Genomic DNA, 16,200 nt, shown 5'->3' with positions numbered 1-16,200 from the left:
ACTATTTAGTTGTTTGTTTACCATGTAAAGTGTGAGGCCTTAGACCTTTTTTGTCCAGGTCTTTGGTGACTCCTTTAAGTCATGAAATAAATGTATTTCCATGTGCTTCCACGATTTGGTATTATTGAAAATCTTTTACATAATTAACGGCAAGCAGCTATCTAGGCCCAATGTTCACTGGGGTTGCTAACGTTAGCATACAAGATACTGTCACAGATAGATGAGAACATCTTGTAGAACATCTTTGATACTGTTGGCCAAGCGAATACATATCACTCACTGTCTACAAGATGAACCAATATCCGTAACTGATTGAAATAAAATAAGAGTTTAGAATTATGCCGACCGAAATACAGAAAATACTAGATTATTTGTATTTTCTTGTCCAATAATTTACCTCGCGTTCTCACCGTAAAGTAGATATCTGCATCCAATTGAGCAGTTGTTTATTTGTACTAATAGCGCAAACTCAGGGTGCGTCGAGTTTAACGAGGTTAAGGGACGTAGCATCAGGTCTCTCTTATTGAGTTTGATGCGCCGTGAGTTTGTGCTATTACTACCTGAAAACATTGTGCTTATTTGTTCATGTACTACATAGTTATGGGTAGACTGTGTTGGTATACGCACAGATAGAACAATGAGACAGATTTCACCGAATGTATAACTATGAAGCATTCGCGTGCCAGTTATTTGGTCAACAAGAAAAAATGTATGCCTTATTTGTTACGTGAGGTGTATTTGATCGAATAAACGTTTCGTAATGCTTAAGTTGTTACGAGTGTACTGATATAAGTAGGACACGTGACATCCCGGCAACTTTGAGAAGAAAAAAACCACTTTATATCGCAGTTCGCTCGAGATGGCTACACATATTCATGACACGAGGCTCGTAGCAAACAATCTCTCTCCAATAATGTATTTCAGCACCAGGCTTGTCGGTATGTTCTCAGTAGACCTCAACGGTCCGAATAGCCTCTCTCTATTTGGTGGGGAGTGGACATTTCAACCGGATGCTTCAGATTTTATATCCGGTGAAACATCTGACTCCTTGTTTTGTCTTTGGCGTTAAAAGTGGGCGAATGTGGTATTTGGTATAAAGTGCGATAGTTTCAGTGACGGTGTTCGATCGGTTGGTCAGTTTTGACAATAAAGATGCCATTGTGTGGAGGAACAACTGGGCCAAAGGATGCCACTGAAGAGGTGCAGAAGATTTGTGATGAGGTGAGAGAGGAAAGGGGACTGTCTGTGTTGATTATCGCCATTCGCCACCAAATGTAGCCTTTTAAAATTGTAGCTACTAAAAGATAACCATGTTTTTACCCACAGATGAAGCCGCATGCAGAGCAGAAAACGGGGAGGAATTTTGACGTGTTCACAGCGAAGACTTACAAGACTCAGTTGGTGGCAGGGACCAACTTCTTCATCAAGGTATCAACTTGAATATTTCTTGCTACGTAACACTTTACATTACTGCCCTCTTATTACTATGGTATGTAATTACAGTGTAACAAGTATTGTAATTACTCATTCTTGTTAACATACGGCCTAAGGTACAGCGCTACAGTACACACTTAGCCCTACCCAGGCTGTATCACATCTGGCCGTGACTGGGCGTCCCATAGGGCGACGCACATTATTGACCCAGCGTCTTCCGGGTTTGGCCGGAGTACACCGTCATTGTAAATAATAATTTGTTTTTAACTGACTTGCCTAATTAAATAAAGGTTAAGTAAACCTAGTACAGGGTAAATAGTGTAGTAATGGCTCATTACAATACATGTTACACTTTAATTACAGGAATACTTACCCAGTAATAAGGGCACTGTAATGTGTCCTAGCCACCGTGCTTCTACACCTGCATTGCTTGCTGTTTGGGGTTTTAGGCTGGGTTTCTGTACAGCACTTTGAGATATCAGCTGATGTAAGAAGGGCTTTATAAATACATTTGATTTGAACTAAAGAGGGTGGGTTATGGAGTTTATTTGATAGTACCCTTTCAGTATCCTACATTGTTACACTGTAAGCCAAGAGTCCAGTGGACACAGACTGCATTTCAGTGCATTGATACTGGATTCCATTTCACATGTTCCATGAAACATGGATGGATGTAACTTGTCAGTTGTTAGAGACCTCTAACCCTAACACTCATCCATATATGTACATATTCTTATTCCATTCCTTTACTTAGATTTGTGTGTGTTAGGTAGTTGTTGTGGAATTGTTAGATATTGCTGCACTGTCGGAACTAGAAGCACAAGCATTTCGCTACACTCGCAATAACATCTGCTCATCTGCTAACTATACTGTTACAAATGTGTGTGACCAATTTGATTTGGCCTGTTCTCTGTTCTTACCACTGTGTCCAACTGCCTCACTCTGACCTCGTCTCTCTGTGTCTTACAGGTTCATGTTGGTGGTGAAGACCATGTCCACCTGCGCGTGTATAAAATGCTGCCACACGCCGGATGCAAACTGGAGCTGACCAGCCTGCAGGAGTCCAAAGCCCACAGCGACCCCATCGAGTACTTCTGATGACCCCTGTGACCCAGCCGCAGTCCGAGCCGAACCCCGGTGCCTACCCTACCCAATACACCACAGCCTCCTTTCCCTACACATAATAGATCTGTGGTCATTCTACAGCCCAGGTAGCCTTTTAGTATCAGTTTTCAGTGTTTCTTAAAATGATTTTATTATATGTAGCTGATAGGAAACCTTCACGTATGAAGGGAAATTGAAATAATGAATGAGCTCCAAACATGAATGTATATTTGCCTACTCAATTAAAGACAATATACTGTTTTGCCACATGGTTAATACATCATAATACTTTCTAACAAAGATGAATTCCTTGTCCATTATCAATGGTCTTTGAACACAATTTCAAACCTAGATCAGCCCATCGACCTCAGGTGACATTCAACGCAAGCCTGTTTACTGGAGTGTAACTACCAGATGACAGGTAGTTATAGTTCCCCGGTCCTACAAACTTCTGGGAAAAGGGTTAGAAGGGATCTATCTACAGTACACACATCTGGGAGAAGGGTTAGAAGGGATCTATCTACAGTACACACATCTGGGAGAAGTCTGGGGGGAAAAATAATTTTAAAAAACTAGGTAAAATCGTGACATTAGTGATCTTCTGGTCGGAGCTCTAGGATGATTTCTGAGTTTATGACTTGGAATTCCCCGTCTGAGCTAGTTTTTCCCCCCAGTTGTCTTCAACACGCTGAAGTCGGATGTCAGAGATTTCCAAGATCCCAGTGTTCTTGAACGCGGCATTAGTACCAGACCAGTAGCTGTCCATTGACAGAGCTGAAGCCATCTAAACAGTCAAATAATAGTTGGGTGTGATTAGCTGAGAACAGTCTGTGTTAAGACGGTCAGATCACAGATATACTGTAAATGTTCAGATAACCTGGGATAAGTGTTGGAGAAAGAACCCGTTCAACACAAAGGAGTACTCTACAACAGGTAGGGTATATCAGGATGAGGAAGGAATGCTCTACAACAGGTAGGGTATATCAGGATGAGGAAGGAATACTCTACAACAGGGGGGGTATATCAGGATGAGGAAGGAATGCTCTACAACAGGTAGGGTATATCAGGATGAGGAAGGAATGCTCTACAGCTGGTTGGGGTATATCAGGATGAGGAAGGAATGCTCTACAACAGGTAGGGTATATCAGGATGAGGAAGGAATGCTCTACAACAGGTGGGGTATATCAGGATGAGGAAGGAATGCTCTACAACAGGTGGGGTATATCAGGATGAGGAAGGAATGCTCTACAACAGGTGGGGTATATCAGGATGAGGAAGGAATACTCTACAACAGGTGGGGTAAATCAGGATGAGGAAGGAATACTCTACAACAGGTGGGGTATATCAGGATGAGGAAGGAATGCTCTACAACAGGTGGGGTATATCAGGATGAGGAAGGAATGCTCTACAACAGGTGGGGTATATCAGGATGAGGAAGGAATACTCTACAACAGGTAGGGTATATCAGGATGAGGAAGGAATGCTCTACAACAGGTGGGGTATATCAGGATGAGGAAGGAATGCTCTACAACAGGTGGGGTATATCAGGATGAGGAAGGAATACTCTACAACTGGTGGGGTATATCAGGATGAGGAAGGAATACTCTTCAACAGGTGGGGTATATCAGGATGAGGAAGGAATACTCTTCAACAGGTGGGGTATATCAGGATGAGGAAGGAATGCTCTACAACAGGTGGGGTATATCAGGATGAGGAAGGAATACTCTACAACAGGTGGGGTATATCAGGATGAGGAAGGAATGCTCTACAGCTGGTTGGGGTATATCAGGATGAGGAAGGAATACTCTACAACTGGTTGGGGTATATCAGGATGAGGAAGGAATACTCTACAACAGGTGGGGTATATCAGGATGAGGAAGGAATACTCTACAACTGGTTGGGGTATATCAGGATGAGGAAGGAATACTCTACAACAGGTGGGGTATATCAGGATGAGGTAAGACAGTGTTAAAGTGCTTCAGGTATAATCAGGGGTGCAACTTTGGTTTTAGAAGTGGGGGGGCATATTATTATTAGATTTTTTTTATCCAGTAGGATAAAAACTCCAAACAGCCTACCCGACCGCTCGGAGGTGTCCACATAGTCCTAAAGCATACCGTTGCCTCATTTTGTATCATTGTTCCAGTGATAAAACTGGGGGACAAAAATTCAGTTTCAGAATGTGGGGGCATGTCCCCCTGTCCCCAGTGAAAGTTGTGCCCCTGGGTATAATGCTCATCTGCCTATCCTGAGATCAGTGTTTACCAGTCCAGGTTCGCAGGTATATTGGATAAAAATAGAAACGCAACAATTTCAACCATTTTTGAAGTTCATATAAGGAAATCAGTCAATTTAAATAAATCATTACGCCCTAATCTATGGATTTCACATGACTGGGAATATAGATATGCATTTGTTGGTCACATTTACCTTAAAAATCTGAAAACCAGTCAGTATCCGATGTGACCACCATTTGCCTCATGCAGTGCAACACATCGTCTTCGCATAGAGTTGATCAGGCTGTTGATTTTGGCCTGTGGAATGTTGTCCCACTCCTCTTCAATGGCGATGCGAAGTTGCTGGATATTGGTGGGAATTGGAACACACTGTCATACTTGTCGATCCAGAATATCCCAAAAGAGGCGCAATGGGTGACAAGTCTGGTGAGAATGTAGGCCATCGAAGAACTGGGGCATTTTCAGCATCCAGAAATTGTGAATAGATCCTTGCGACATAGGGCCACGCATTATCATACTGAAATATGAGGTGATGGCAGCGGATGACTGGCACCACAATGGGCCTCAGGATCTTGTCACGGTATTTATGTGAATTCAATATGCCATCCATTAAATGCAATTGTGTTCGTTCTCCGTAGCTTATGCCTGCCCATGCCGTAACCCCACAGCCACCATGGGGCACTCTGTTCACAACGTTGACATCAGCAAACCGCTCACCCACACAACGCCATACACATCGTCTGCAGTTGTGAGGCTGGTTGGACGTACTGACAAATTCTCTAAAACGACATTGGAGGCAGCTTATGGTAGAGAAATTAACATTCAATTCTCTGGTAACAGCTCTGATGGACATTCCTGTAGTCAGCATGCGAATTGCATGCTCACTCAAAACTTGAGACATCTGTGACATTGTGTTGTGTGACAAAATGTCACATTTTAGTGGCCTTTTATTGTTCGCAGCACAAGGTGCACCTGTGTAAGGATCATGTTATTTAATCATCTTCTTGATATGCCACACCTGTCTGTTGGATGGATTTTCTTTGCAAAGGGGAAATGCTCACAGGGATGTAAACAAATGTATGCATAAAATTTGAAAGAAATACACTACATGACCAAACGTATGTGGACACCTGCTCGTCGAACAGCTCATTCTAAAATCATGGGCATTAATATGGAGTTTGTCCCCACTTTGCGGCTATAACAGACTCCACTCTTCTTTCCACAAAATGTTGGAACATTGCTGCAGGGACCTGCTTCCATTCAGCCACAACAGCATTAGTGAGGTTGGACACTGATGTTGGGCGATTAGGCCTGGCTCACAGTCAGCGTTCCAATTCATTCCAAAGGTGTTCGATGGGGTTGAGGTGAGAGTTCTGTGCAGGCCAGTCAAGTTCTTTCACACCAATCTCAACAAACCATTTCTTTATGGACCTTGCTTCATGCAGTGGTTGAAAAAGTACCTAATGGTCATATTTCAGTAAAAGTAAAGATCTCTTGATAGAAAATGACTCAAGTAAAAGTCACCCAGTAAAATACTTCTTGAGTAAAAGTCTAAAAGTTTTTGGTTTTAAATATACCTAAGTGTCAAAAGTAAATGTAATTGCTAAAATATGCTTCAGTTCAAAAGTAAAAGTATGAACATTTAAAATTCCTTAATTTAAGCAAACCAGATGGCACACACAAAAAAATAAAAATGACAGATAGCCAGGGGCTCACTACAACACTCAGACATCATTTACAAACAAAGCATTTGTGTTTCATAAGTCTGCCTGATCAGAGGCAGTAGGGATGACTCTTGCTTAGTGTGTGAGTTTAACTATTTTCCTGTCCTGCTAAGCATTTAAAATGTAATGAGTACTTTAGGGTGTCAGGGAAAATGTATGGAGTTAAAAGTACATTATTTTCTTTAGGAATGTAGTGAAGTAAAAGTAAAAGTTGTCAAAAATATAAATAGTAAAGTAAAGTACAGATACACCAAAAAACCTACTTACAGTTGAAGTCGGAAGTTTACATACACCTTAGTCAAATACATTTAAACTCAGTTTTTTACAATTCCTGACATTCAACCCTAGTAAAAATTCCCTGTCGTATGTCAGTTAGGATCACCACTTTATTTTAAGAATATGAAATGTCAGAATAATAGCAGAGAGAATGATTTATTTCAGCTTTTATCTCTTTCATCACATTCCCAGTGGGTCAGAAGTTTACATACACTCAATTAGTATTTGGTAGTATTGCCTTTAAATTGTTTAACTTGGGTCAAACGTTTCAGGTAGCCTTCCACAAGCTTCCCACAAAAAGTTGGGTGAATTTTGGCCCATTCCTCCTGACAGAGCTGGTGTAACTGAGTCAGGTTTGTAGGCCTCCCTGCTCGTACACGATTTTTCAGTTCTACCCACAAATGTTCTATGGGATTGGGGTCAGGGCTTTGTGATAACCACTCCAATACCTTGACTTTGTTGTCCTTTAGCCATTTTGTCACAACTTTGGAAGTATGCTTGGGGTCATTGTCCATTTGGAAGACCCATTTGTGACCAAGCTTTAACTTCCTGACTGATGTCTTGAGATGTCTCTTTAATAGCTTACAATTGGCTCATTCATCCCCCTCCTCTCCCCTGTAACTATTCCCCAGGTCGTTGCTGTAAATGAGAACGTGTTCTCAGTCACCTTAGCTGGTAAAATAAAACAAGAAAAAGAAAATCAACATAATTTTCCTTCCACATGATGCATTCTTTTTTGTGAAGTGCTCCTGCAGCAAAGCACCCCCACAACATGATGCTGCCACTCCCGATGGTGTTCTTCGGCTTGCAAGCATCCCCCTTTTCCTCCAAACATCACAATGGTCATTATGGCCAAACAGTTCTATTTTTGTTTCCTCAGACCAGAGGACATTTCTCCAAAAAGTATGATCCCATCTGTAGCTCAGTTGGTAGAGCATAGTGTTTGCAACGCATGGTGTTTGCAACGCCAGGGTTGTGAGTTTGATTCCCACGGGGGGCCATGTATGAAATGTATGCATTCACTACTGTATGTCGCTCTGGATAAGAGCGTCTGCTAAATGACTAAAATGTAAAATGTAAATCTTTGTCCCCATGTGCAGTTGCAAACCGTAGTCTGGCTTTTTTATGGCGGTTGTGGAGCAGTGGCTTCTTCCTTGCTGAGCGGCCTTTCAGGTTATGTCGATATAGGACTCATTTTACTGTGGATATCGATACTTTTATACCCGTTTCCTCCAGCATCTTCACAGGGTCCTTTGCTGTTGTTCTGTGATTGATTTGCACTTTTCGCACCAAAGTACGTTCATCTCTAGGAGACAGAACGCGTCTCCTTCCTGAGCGGTATGACGGCTGCGTGGTCCCATGGTGTTTATACTTACCTTCAGTCATTTGGAAATTGCTCCCAAGGATGAACCAGACCTGTGGATTTTTTTTTCTTCTGAGGTCATGGCTGATTCTTTTGGATTTTCCCATGATGTCAAGCAAAGAGGCACTGAGTTTGAAGGTAGGCCTTGAAATACATCCACAGGTACACCTCCAATTGACTCAAATTATGTCAATTAGCCTATCAGAAGCTTCTAAAGCCATGACATCATTTTCTGGAATTTTCCAAGCTGTTTAAAGGCACAGTCAACTTAGTGTATTGTACACTTCTGAGCCACTGGAATTGTGATAGTGAATTATAAGTGAAATAACCTGTCTGTAAACATAACTCACCACGCACTATCGACTTGAGCTCTAGAACAGGTTTCTAAAGTTTCAGAGCTCTAGGTCTGACGGTTCTTTGATAGTTTGAACAAAGTTAACTATTGCAGGCTCTGTGTGTCTCTAAGCCCCACACTGTCACTCCATCCTTGCTGTGTGAGTGTGTGTGAGCTTTTCTTGGAAATCTGATGGGATAAATGACTGATTTACAGTTCATGAGGGTTGCCTAATCACACATATGAAGTTTTGGAAAAATGTGACCTTTTTAACCCTTAGAAACAGCCCCTATGACCCCAATTTAAGGCACTTCCGGCTGACACAGGAAGCTGAAAGTAAACACATATCCTCCTTGGGGTAGGCTCTTACAGAATTTTGAGTTTTAAGTCTTTACGTTAAGAACTTACTTATTTACAGAGGGTTGAATGAGTGAGTTCCGAAACCCACCTTAACGGATTCGTCTAAACAGTAACTTTTTTGGGGGAAAAAAAAAAATTTCTTTGAGCATCACCAATTGTACGATTTCTCTTAAATTACGATAGATAAATGGCTCGTTCTTTTTTTCCTGACACCGTAGGTTCATGTACTTTGACGTGAAGCGGTCAAATTAGCGCTCTATTTTTGTTTTTGACCTTTAATCCCAGAAAAATGGCCTTAACTCAAAAAGCGTTGAGGCCTTGACGCCATCTTGTTTCGGGGCAAACAGCCAATTAGTCCAAACCTATGCTCACCAAGTTTCGTCCTCAAAGTTTTTTCTGTTTAGGAGAAATGGCCATGTCGTGATTGGTGATATTTTGTACATTTGCAATAAGATTCCATTCGCCATCTGCTGGAATTTACCGGTACAGTGGAGAAATGACCAAAATTTGAAAATGTTATAAAACGGAACCCGAATGTCCAAGAGACTTCGTTCGATGACTTCCCGGAAGATCTGGCCCCGGTGCACGGCCCACTGCCGTCAGCGAATTTTAGAAACATTCGCGGACGTCTAGTAAGGGAATATGGAGTTTCTCATTGATCATACAGCAAATGCCGAAAAGTGCCCTTCGTGTATGTAAACTACTTGTAAGTATTACTTCAAAATATTTTTACTTAAATACTTTACACCACTGGCTTTATGCACAGGGGCGTTGTCATGCTGAAATAGGAAAGGGCCTTTGCCAAACTGTTTCCAAATAGTTGGAAGCACAGAATCGTCTAGAATGTCACTGTATGCTGTAGCGTTAAGATTTCCCTTCACTGGAACTAAGGGGCCAAGGCCGAACCATGAAAAACATCCCCAGACCGTTATTCCTCCTCCGCCAAACTTTACAGTTAGTACCAAGCATTGGGGCAGGTAGCGTTTTCCTGGCATCTGCCAAACCCAGATTCGTTCATCAGACTGCTAGATGGTGAAGTGTGATTCATCACTCCATAGAACGCTTTTCCACTGTTCTAAAGTCCAATGGCGGCGAGCTTTACACCACTCCAGCTGATGTTTGGCATTGCGCATGGTGATCTTAGGCTTGTGTGCTGCTGCTGAGCCATGGAAAACCATTTCATGAAGCTCCCAATGAACAGTCCTTGTGCTGACCTTGCTTCCAGAGGCAGTTTGGAACTAGGTAGTGAGTGTTGCAACTGAGGATAGATGATTTTTATGGGCTTCAACACTCAGTGGTCCCCGACGAACTGACTTGTTGGAAAGGTGGCCAAAGGATGCCATGTTGAAAGTCACTGACCTCTTCAGTAAGGCCATTCTATTGCCAATGTTTGTCTATGGAGATTGGAGAGTGGGTCAGAGCAGCTCAGACAGTCACTTGACTGTAGAGGGGGTGGGGGGGGGGTGAGACGGCACTGGTGTGTGTGTGTGTGTGTGTGTGTGTGTGTGTGTGTGTGTGTGTGTGTGTGTGTGTGTGTGTGTGTGTGTGTGTGTGTGTGTGTGTGTATTATGGATCCCCATTAGTTCCTGCCAAGGCAGCAGCTACTCTTCCTGGGGTTTATTATGGATCCCCATTAGTTCCTGCCAAGGCAGCAGCTACTCTTCCTGGAGTTTATTATGGATCCCTGTTTATTCCTGCCAAGGCAGCAGCTACTCTTCCTGGAGTTTATTATGGATCCCTGTTTATTCCTGCCAAGGCAGCAGCTACTCTTCCTGGAGTTTATTATGGATCCCTGTTTGTTCCTGCCAAGGCAGCAGCTACTCTTCCTGGAGTTTATTATGGATCCCTGTTTGTTCCTGCCAAGGCAGCAGCTACTCTTCCTGGGGTTTATTATGGATCCCTATTCGTTCCTGCCAACGCAGCAGCTGCTCCTACTCGGGTCCAAACAAGACTAAGGCAATTACATCACCCAAAATGGTATGGATAAAATAAAACAGTACACCATACAACACATTATTACACCACTACAATAAAACACAACACATTATTACACCACTACACATCTACAATACAACACATTATTACACCACTACATATCTACAATACAACACATTATTACACCACTTCACATCTATAATATAACTGTCATGACGTAGCCCTCTTTGGATATAGCAAGCACCAACTCTCTCTCTCTCACCACCTCTCTCTTCCCCCTACACCCAGGCTCTGTTATCTCAGGTCGTAAATTCCTGGAGGAGACTCTCTTCCCCCCCGGCCATGCAGTATAGAGAGAGGGTCCACAGTAGAACAAAGGAACTTCTTCTACCTCACAGAACTTGAGAACTGAACAATATCCATGTTTTGGAGAATATCTAAACGGTCGGTGGAGAATCCAGCGACGACCGGTACATTTTGTCTAATGTTTGTGACCTCATGAGAGACAATACAGCCACATTACCATAACTCTGTTTATACAAGAGTCTCCGTTATGAGTTTTGCATCTAATTATTGTATAAAATGAATGAGTAAAGATGAAACTATTTGTGAAATTATGTAATGTGATTTTAAACTGTTTAATGAAAGAGAATCCAATTCCCTTTAAAGTTTCACTAAGTCATTGGCCCGCCCCCATGAGCACAGACATCGATCTGTCATCATGGGACAGCCTTTTTTACTGTGCCGAATAAAACCCCCACCTGGAGAAATCATCTTCAGACCAAGCGTACCTCGACTACCGAGAGGGCTAAGGTTTGAGTAGTGACCATGCATTCCTTGGTTGTTGAATTCCTAGCCAAACCACGTGGAGCATTGGCTACACTGGTGGAAATGGTTCAACTCTGAGACTATCGATACCGACAAAATAAGAGCAAATCTTCTATACTAATTACTTGTCACGTCCTGACCCTTGTAAGATCTCATTTTCTATTGTAGAGTAGGTCAGGGTGTGACAGGGGGTGTTTTTGGGTGGTTTTCTGGTTATCTGTTTCTATGTGGGTTTCTAGGTTTCTATTTCTATGTTGGGGTTGTTGGGATGATCTCCAATTAGAGGCAGCCGGTTCTCGTTGTCTCTAATTGGAGATCATATTTATGTAGGGGGTTTTCCCACTTGTGTTTGTGGGTTGTTAATTTGTGAGTAGTGTGTATTCTCTCTGCGTCACGGTTTTGTTGTTTTGTTATTTCAAGTATTTGGTGTATTGCAACGTTTCACAATAATAATAAATATGTGGAACTACAAACACGCTGCGCCTTGGTCCGATCCTTTAAACAGCAGTGACATTGCTAGTCTGCAGCTAGAATTTATGTCGATTGAATGCGAAGACCGACAACCGCCGAAACATCTATTCTATAGGAACATTTCTGAATGGGACTCTGAAGTATCCATTCTAACAACTAATTAACTTTCCAAACAAGAAGACGGATGATTCCAACAGAGATCCTGATAACACACTGAGCGTAAATATATATATTGATTGCAATTATTCCCGAATGAGTGCACGTTCATGTGCAAAGGATTAGCATTTCAATTATAATAATTATCATCTGTGTAGTGACTCTGGTCTTTCCCGGCCTTCTCAGTCCACACCCACTTCCCTTAACCAACCAAGCCGCCATGTCGGTTTAGCCCACTAGGGAACATTCCCTATCATTTCCTTGTAACCATCTACTGTTTGTTTGTTTGTGCATTTCTGTGATTATTTAGTTAGTTACTAAATAAATGATTAAGACAATTGATGTATGGATGATTTATAGTAAAGACTGGGTTCGTGCAGATAACCAACAATTTACGACGTTTGGAATGAGACTAACGTGAGGTAAAGAATTATTCATGAGGTAAGTAATGATTCATTAATTAGAAGACTAATTGATCAGATATTAAAATATCTGAAAAGTTATATTAGGAAAATTATAACTTTGTAATCTGAAGATTTTCCTTGGTGCCCCGACTTCCTAGTTAATTACATTTACATGATTAGTTTAATCACGTAATAATAATTACAGAGAATTGATTTGATAAAATAAGTCTTCACTTTAATGACGGCAAAGACACGACACAACACATTATTACACCACTACACCACTACAATACAACACATTATTACACACTACTCTATCACTACAGATCTACAATACAACACATTATTATACCACTACTCTATCACTACAGATCTACAATACAACACATTATTACACCACTACACATCTACAATACAACACATTATTACACACTACTCTACCACTACACATCTACAATACAACACATTATTACACCACTACTCTACCACTACACATCTACAATACAACATGTATAATACCACAATATTACATTACAATGTACGTGTGTGTAGAGTGAGTAAGTTAGCGTGTGCGTGCGTGCATATGCCGGTGTGTGTCTCTTCCCAGCTATCAGGTATGAAAGTAAGACCCAGATGCAGACAACGTTGAATTAACAATGGTTTAATAATCCAACAGGTGCAGACAATAGACAGGTCAAGGCAGGCAGGGGTCAGTAAACCAGAGGTGGGGCAACGGTACAGGACGGCAGGCAGGCTCAGGGTCAGGGTAGGCAGAGTGGTAAGGCAGACGGGCTCCGAGTCAAGACAGGCAAGGGTCAAAACCAGGAGGGCAAGAAAAAGAGAGACTGGGAAAAGCAGGAAATGAGACAAAAACGCTGGTTGACTTGACAAACAAGACGAACTGGCAACAGACAAACAGAGAACACTGGTATAAATACACAGGGGATAATGGGGAAGATGGGCGACACATGGAGGGGGGTGGAGACAATCACAAAGATAGGTGAAACAGATCAGGGTGTGACAGTACTCCCCCCTCTAGAGGCGCCACCTGGCCTCCTACCTGGGCACATACCTGGTCGGCCAGGGTGCTGGCGGTGGAAGTCGGCGATAAGGGCTGGGTCCAGGATGTCTCTAGCGGGTAACCAGCACCTCTCCTCCGGGCTATAAAAAAAATATATAATAATAGTATCTGAGTCTTTTGACTATGAATGTCTTACTGATACAAGATGCAAGCCATAGCCATTTTTTTTTTTTTAGATACTTCGAACTGTTTTAAACTTTTGGTTGATTTTGATGTGTTAGGCTCTGCTCTGAAGGTGTCCATCTTGTCCAGTGTGCGGCTGCTGTGGTCTTCCTGGTGGGTTGGTTCCTGTACTGGACAGATGAAGATCACCAAGCTCCTCCACAGACACTACCCAGAACCCCCATCGTCCCCAGCTGGTCATAGGACAGGCCAGGGTCTGATTGGTTATTTGTTTGTTTTTTACTGACTATGATATAAGAGTTTAGCATCTCATCATTCTGTGTCTCCAGGCTGTTAATTGCAATACTGGTTAGCTGTTTTTCATTTACCATAAAATCAAGATAAATCTCCTTACCGTTATGAATGATGCTCTGTACCATTTGTCAGGGTTTATTGTCTCAGGTCAACTCCAGATGGCAGTACAAACTGAGCAGTCTCATCAACACTAGAGGAACAGCAGATACAACAGGTAGGCTTTCAAAATCTAATTTGTTCTTACCAATTGGTATGTAGTAGTCGTTTTTCCTACAAGGGTCTGTATTTACGTGTGTTTTATTCTGCAGGTTGATGGGTATATCACTCTGATAGTGATCGGACCCTTATACGGGTGGTCAGATTGGAAGTGCGTGAACAGGTACTGTAACAACTAGATAAGGAGAGAAAGACATCACGTTGTGATGTTATATACGTATGTATCCTTTCTCCCCATCTCTGAACTGTGTTCTGTCTCAGGACTGTGGCTGGAGGCTGCCGAGCTGATCTGGAACTCTCTGGTTGGCTATTACGCTCTTCCTCTCAATCTGATAGGTGGAGCCAAAATAATACAACAAATCTGTGAACTGCTCATATTTTCCTCCATTGGTCTTATAATTACTTTTTAAAGGTTTAATATGTGTTTAGTATGTGCTTTGATTTTTAGGGCATTGGAACATCCCTTGCAATTCTGGCCAACATTCTGGTGTTTATGAACGAGACTTCCATGTGTTTTTTTATATACTTTATTTTTACGTTTTCAAATATGAGAACATATGTTTTAGGTATTTTAGGTTCTATTTATTCGCACCAAAGAAAATAAGTAAAAAAAAAAACAGTGGTAAAAACGGTGTGCAGGCGAGGTTGGAAGACCAAAACGTCTGAAATGAAAACCATACCACTAATATCAGTACACCAAGCTGACCCCCAGTCTTAACTTATTGAGGGATGATGAGGTTTTGACAATGTGAAGATAAGAATTCCAGAGAAGAGACATTGATATCAATACAACATCCCAGTCCTTTATCTCCCACCCATCCCTCACACTATTTTGGTTACTACATGATTCCATATGTGTTATTTCATAGTTGTGATGTCATCACTATTATTCTACAACGTAGAAAATAGTAAAAATAAAGAAAAACCCTGGAATGAGTAGGTGTGTCCAAACTTTTGACTGGTACTGTATATAAAAAATATGTGGGCCTGTTCTGCATGTTATTTTGGCATTAATACATGTCACATATCAGTTTGCAAACAATGTAAAAGAAAAACCATTGAGTTAATAAAGTCGCATACAAACATGATCTCTTTTTTGTTTTCTTGAGTAAGGCAGTTCCAAAATGGAGGTGTTTCAGCCTAGCTCAATGATTTCTGTGGTGGTGGGGCAGCCATTTGAAAATATGGAGCGTAGAAATTGGTCATTTTCTCTAGTTGCGCCGTGATTGGCTCAGTGTTCTGTCCCACATGGAAAGACTACGTCACCGTAAAATCTACGGGAGAGCTCGAAAATTCAAGCCCTTTGGGTGCTGCCATAGATTTGCATATGAAGTGCCCATCCAGGAAGGCTCAAGGTCCGCACTATGGGACTCCCAATCACGGCCGGTTGTGATACAGCCTGGAATCAAACCAAGGTCTGTAGTGACGCCTCTAGCACTGAGAGGCAGTGCCTTGGACCACTGCAGCACTTGGGAGATCTGTATGCTGCTGCATAAAGATGTAATATGCCAGGGAGATATGTATACTGTAGCTAAGAAAGTAATACAAAGTGTATGTTGTGTAGTAAGCTGTTAGTAGCACTTGTGCCTCACCCTGATCATTTGGTCCCTTTCCCCCTCATAACTTAGCCAACTTTTCTGACTTGGTGGTGCACATGTAGCCTATAGCCTGTTTTAGAGAAATGTAATCATTGAATATTGTAAGAGCTACCATTGTCTGCTTATATTCCCCCTTCATTTATCCTACTGTTCTGACCTGGTGTACAGGGAGAATACTGTAAAAAACAACCCATGTTCTGCATATGGTCGATGTACATTTCAAAAGTGCTGAACAAATAGTGATATTGACTACGTCTGTCCT

General features: G+C 41.9%; 1 protein-coding gene and 1 long non-coding RNA gene across 2 annotated transcripts; both read left to right on the top strand.

Moving 5' to 3' along the window:
* Window positions 1–947: 947 nt before the first annotated feature.
* Window positions 948–2,841, top strand: LOC115198159 (cystatin-B). The gene is made up of 3 exons (XM_029759901.1): window positions 948–1,221; window positions 1,327–1,428; window positions 2,404–2,841. The coding sequence occupies exons 1-3, from the start codon at window positions 1,153–1,155 to the stop codon at window positions 2,530–2,532; spliced, it is 300 nt and encodes a 99-aa protein (XP_029615761.1). The 5' UTR covers window positions 948–1,152; the 3' UTR covers window positions 2,533–2,841.
* Window positions 2,842–13,598: 10,757 nt separating this feature from the next.
* Window positions 13,599–15,051, top strand: LOC115197903 (uncharacterized). The gene is made up of 4 exons (XR_003879101.1): window positions 13,599–14,084; window positions 14,257–14,338; window positions 14,433–14,503; window positions 14,602–15,051. It is a non-coding gene; the product is annotated as an uncharacterized LOC115197903 (long non-coding RNA).
* Window positions 15,052–16,200: the final 1,149 nt, after the last annotated feature.

Source organism: Salmo trutta, chromosome 8, assembly GCF_901001165.1.
Source record: "Salmo trutta chromosome 8, fSalTru1.1, whole genome shotgun sequence".
NCBI lineage: Eukaryota > Metazoa > Chordata > Actinopteri > Salmoniformes > Salmonidae > Salmo > Salmo trutta.
This window is presented reverse-complemented; position numbering and strand designations above follow the sequence as displayed.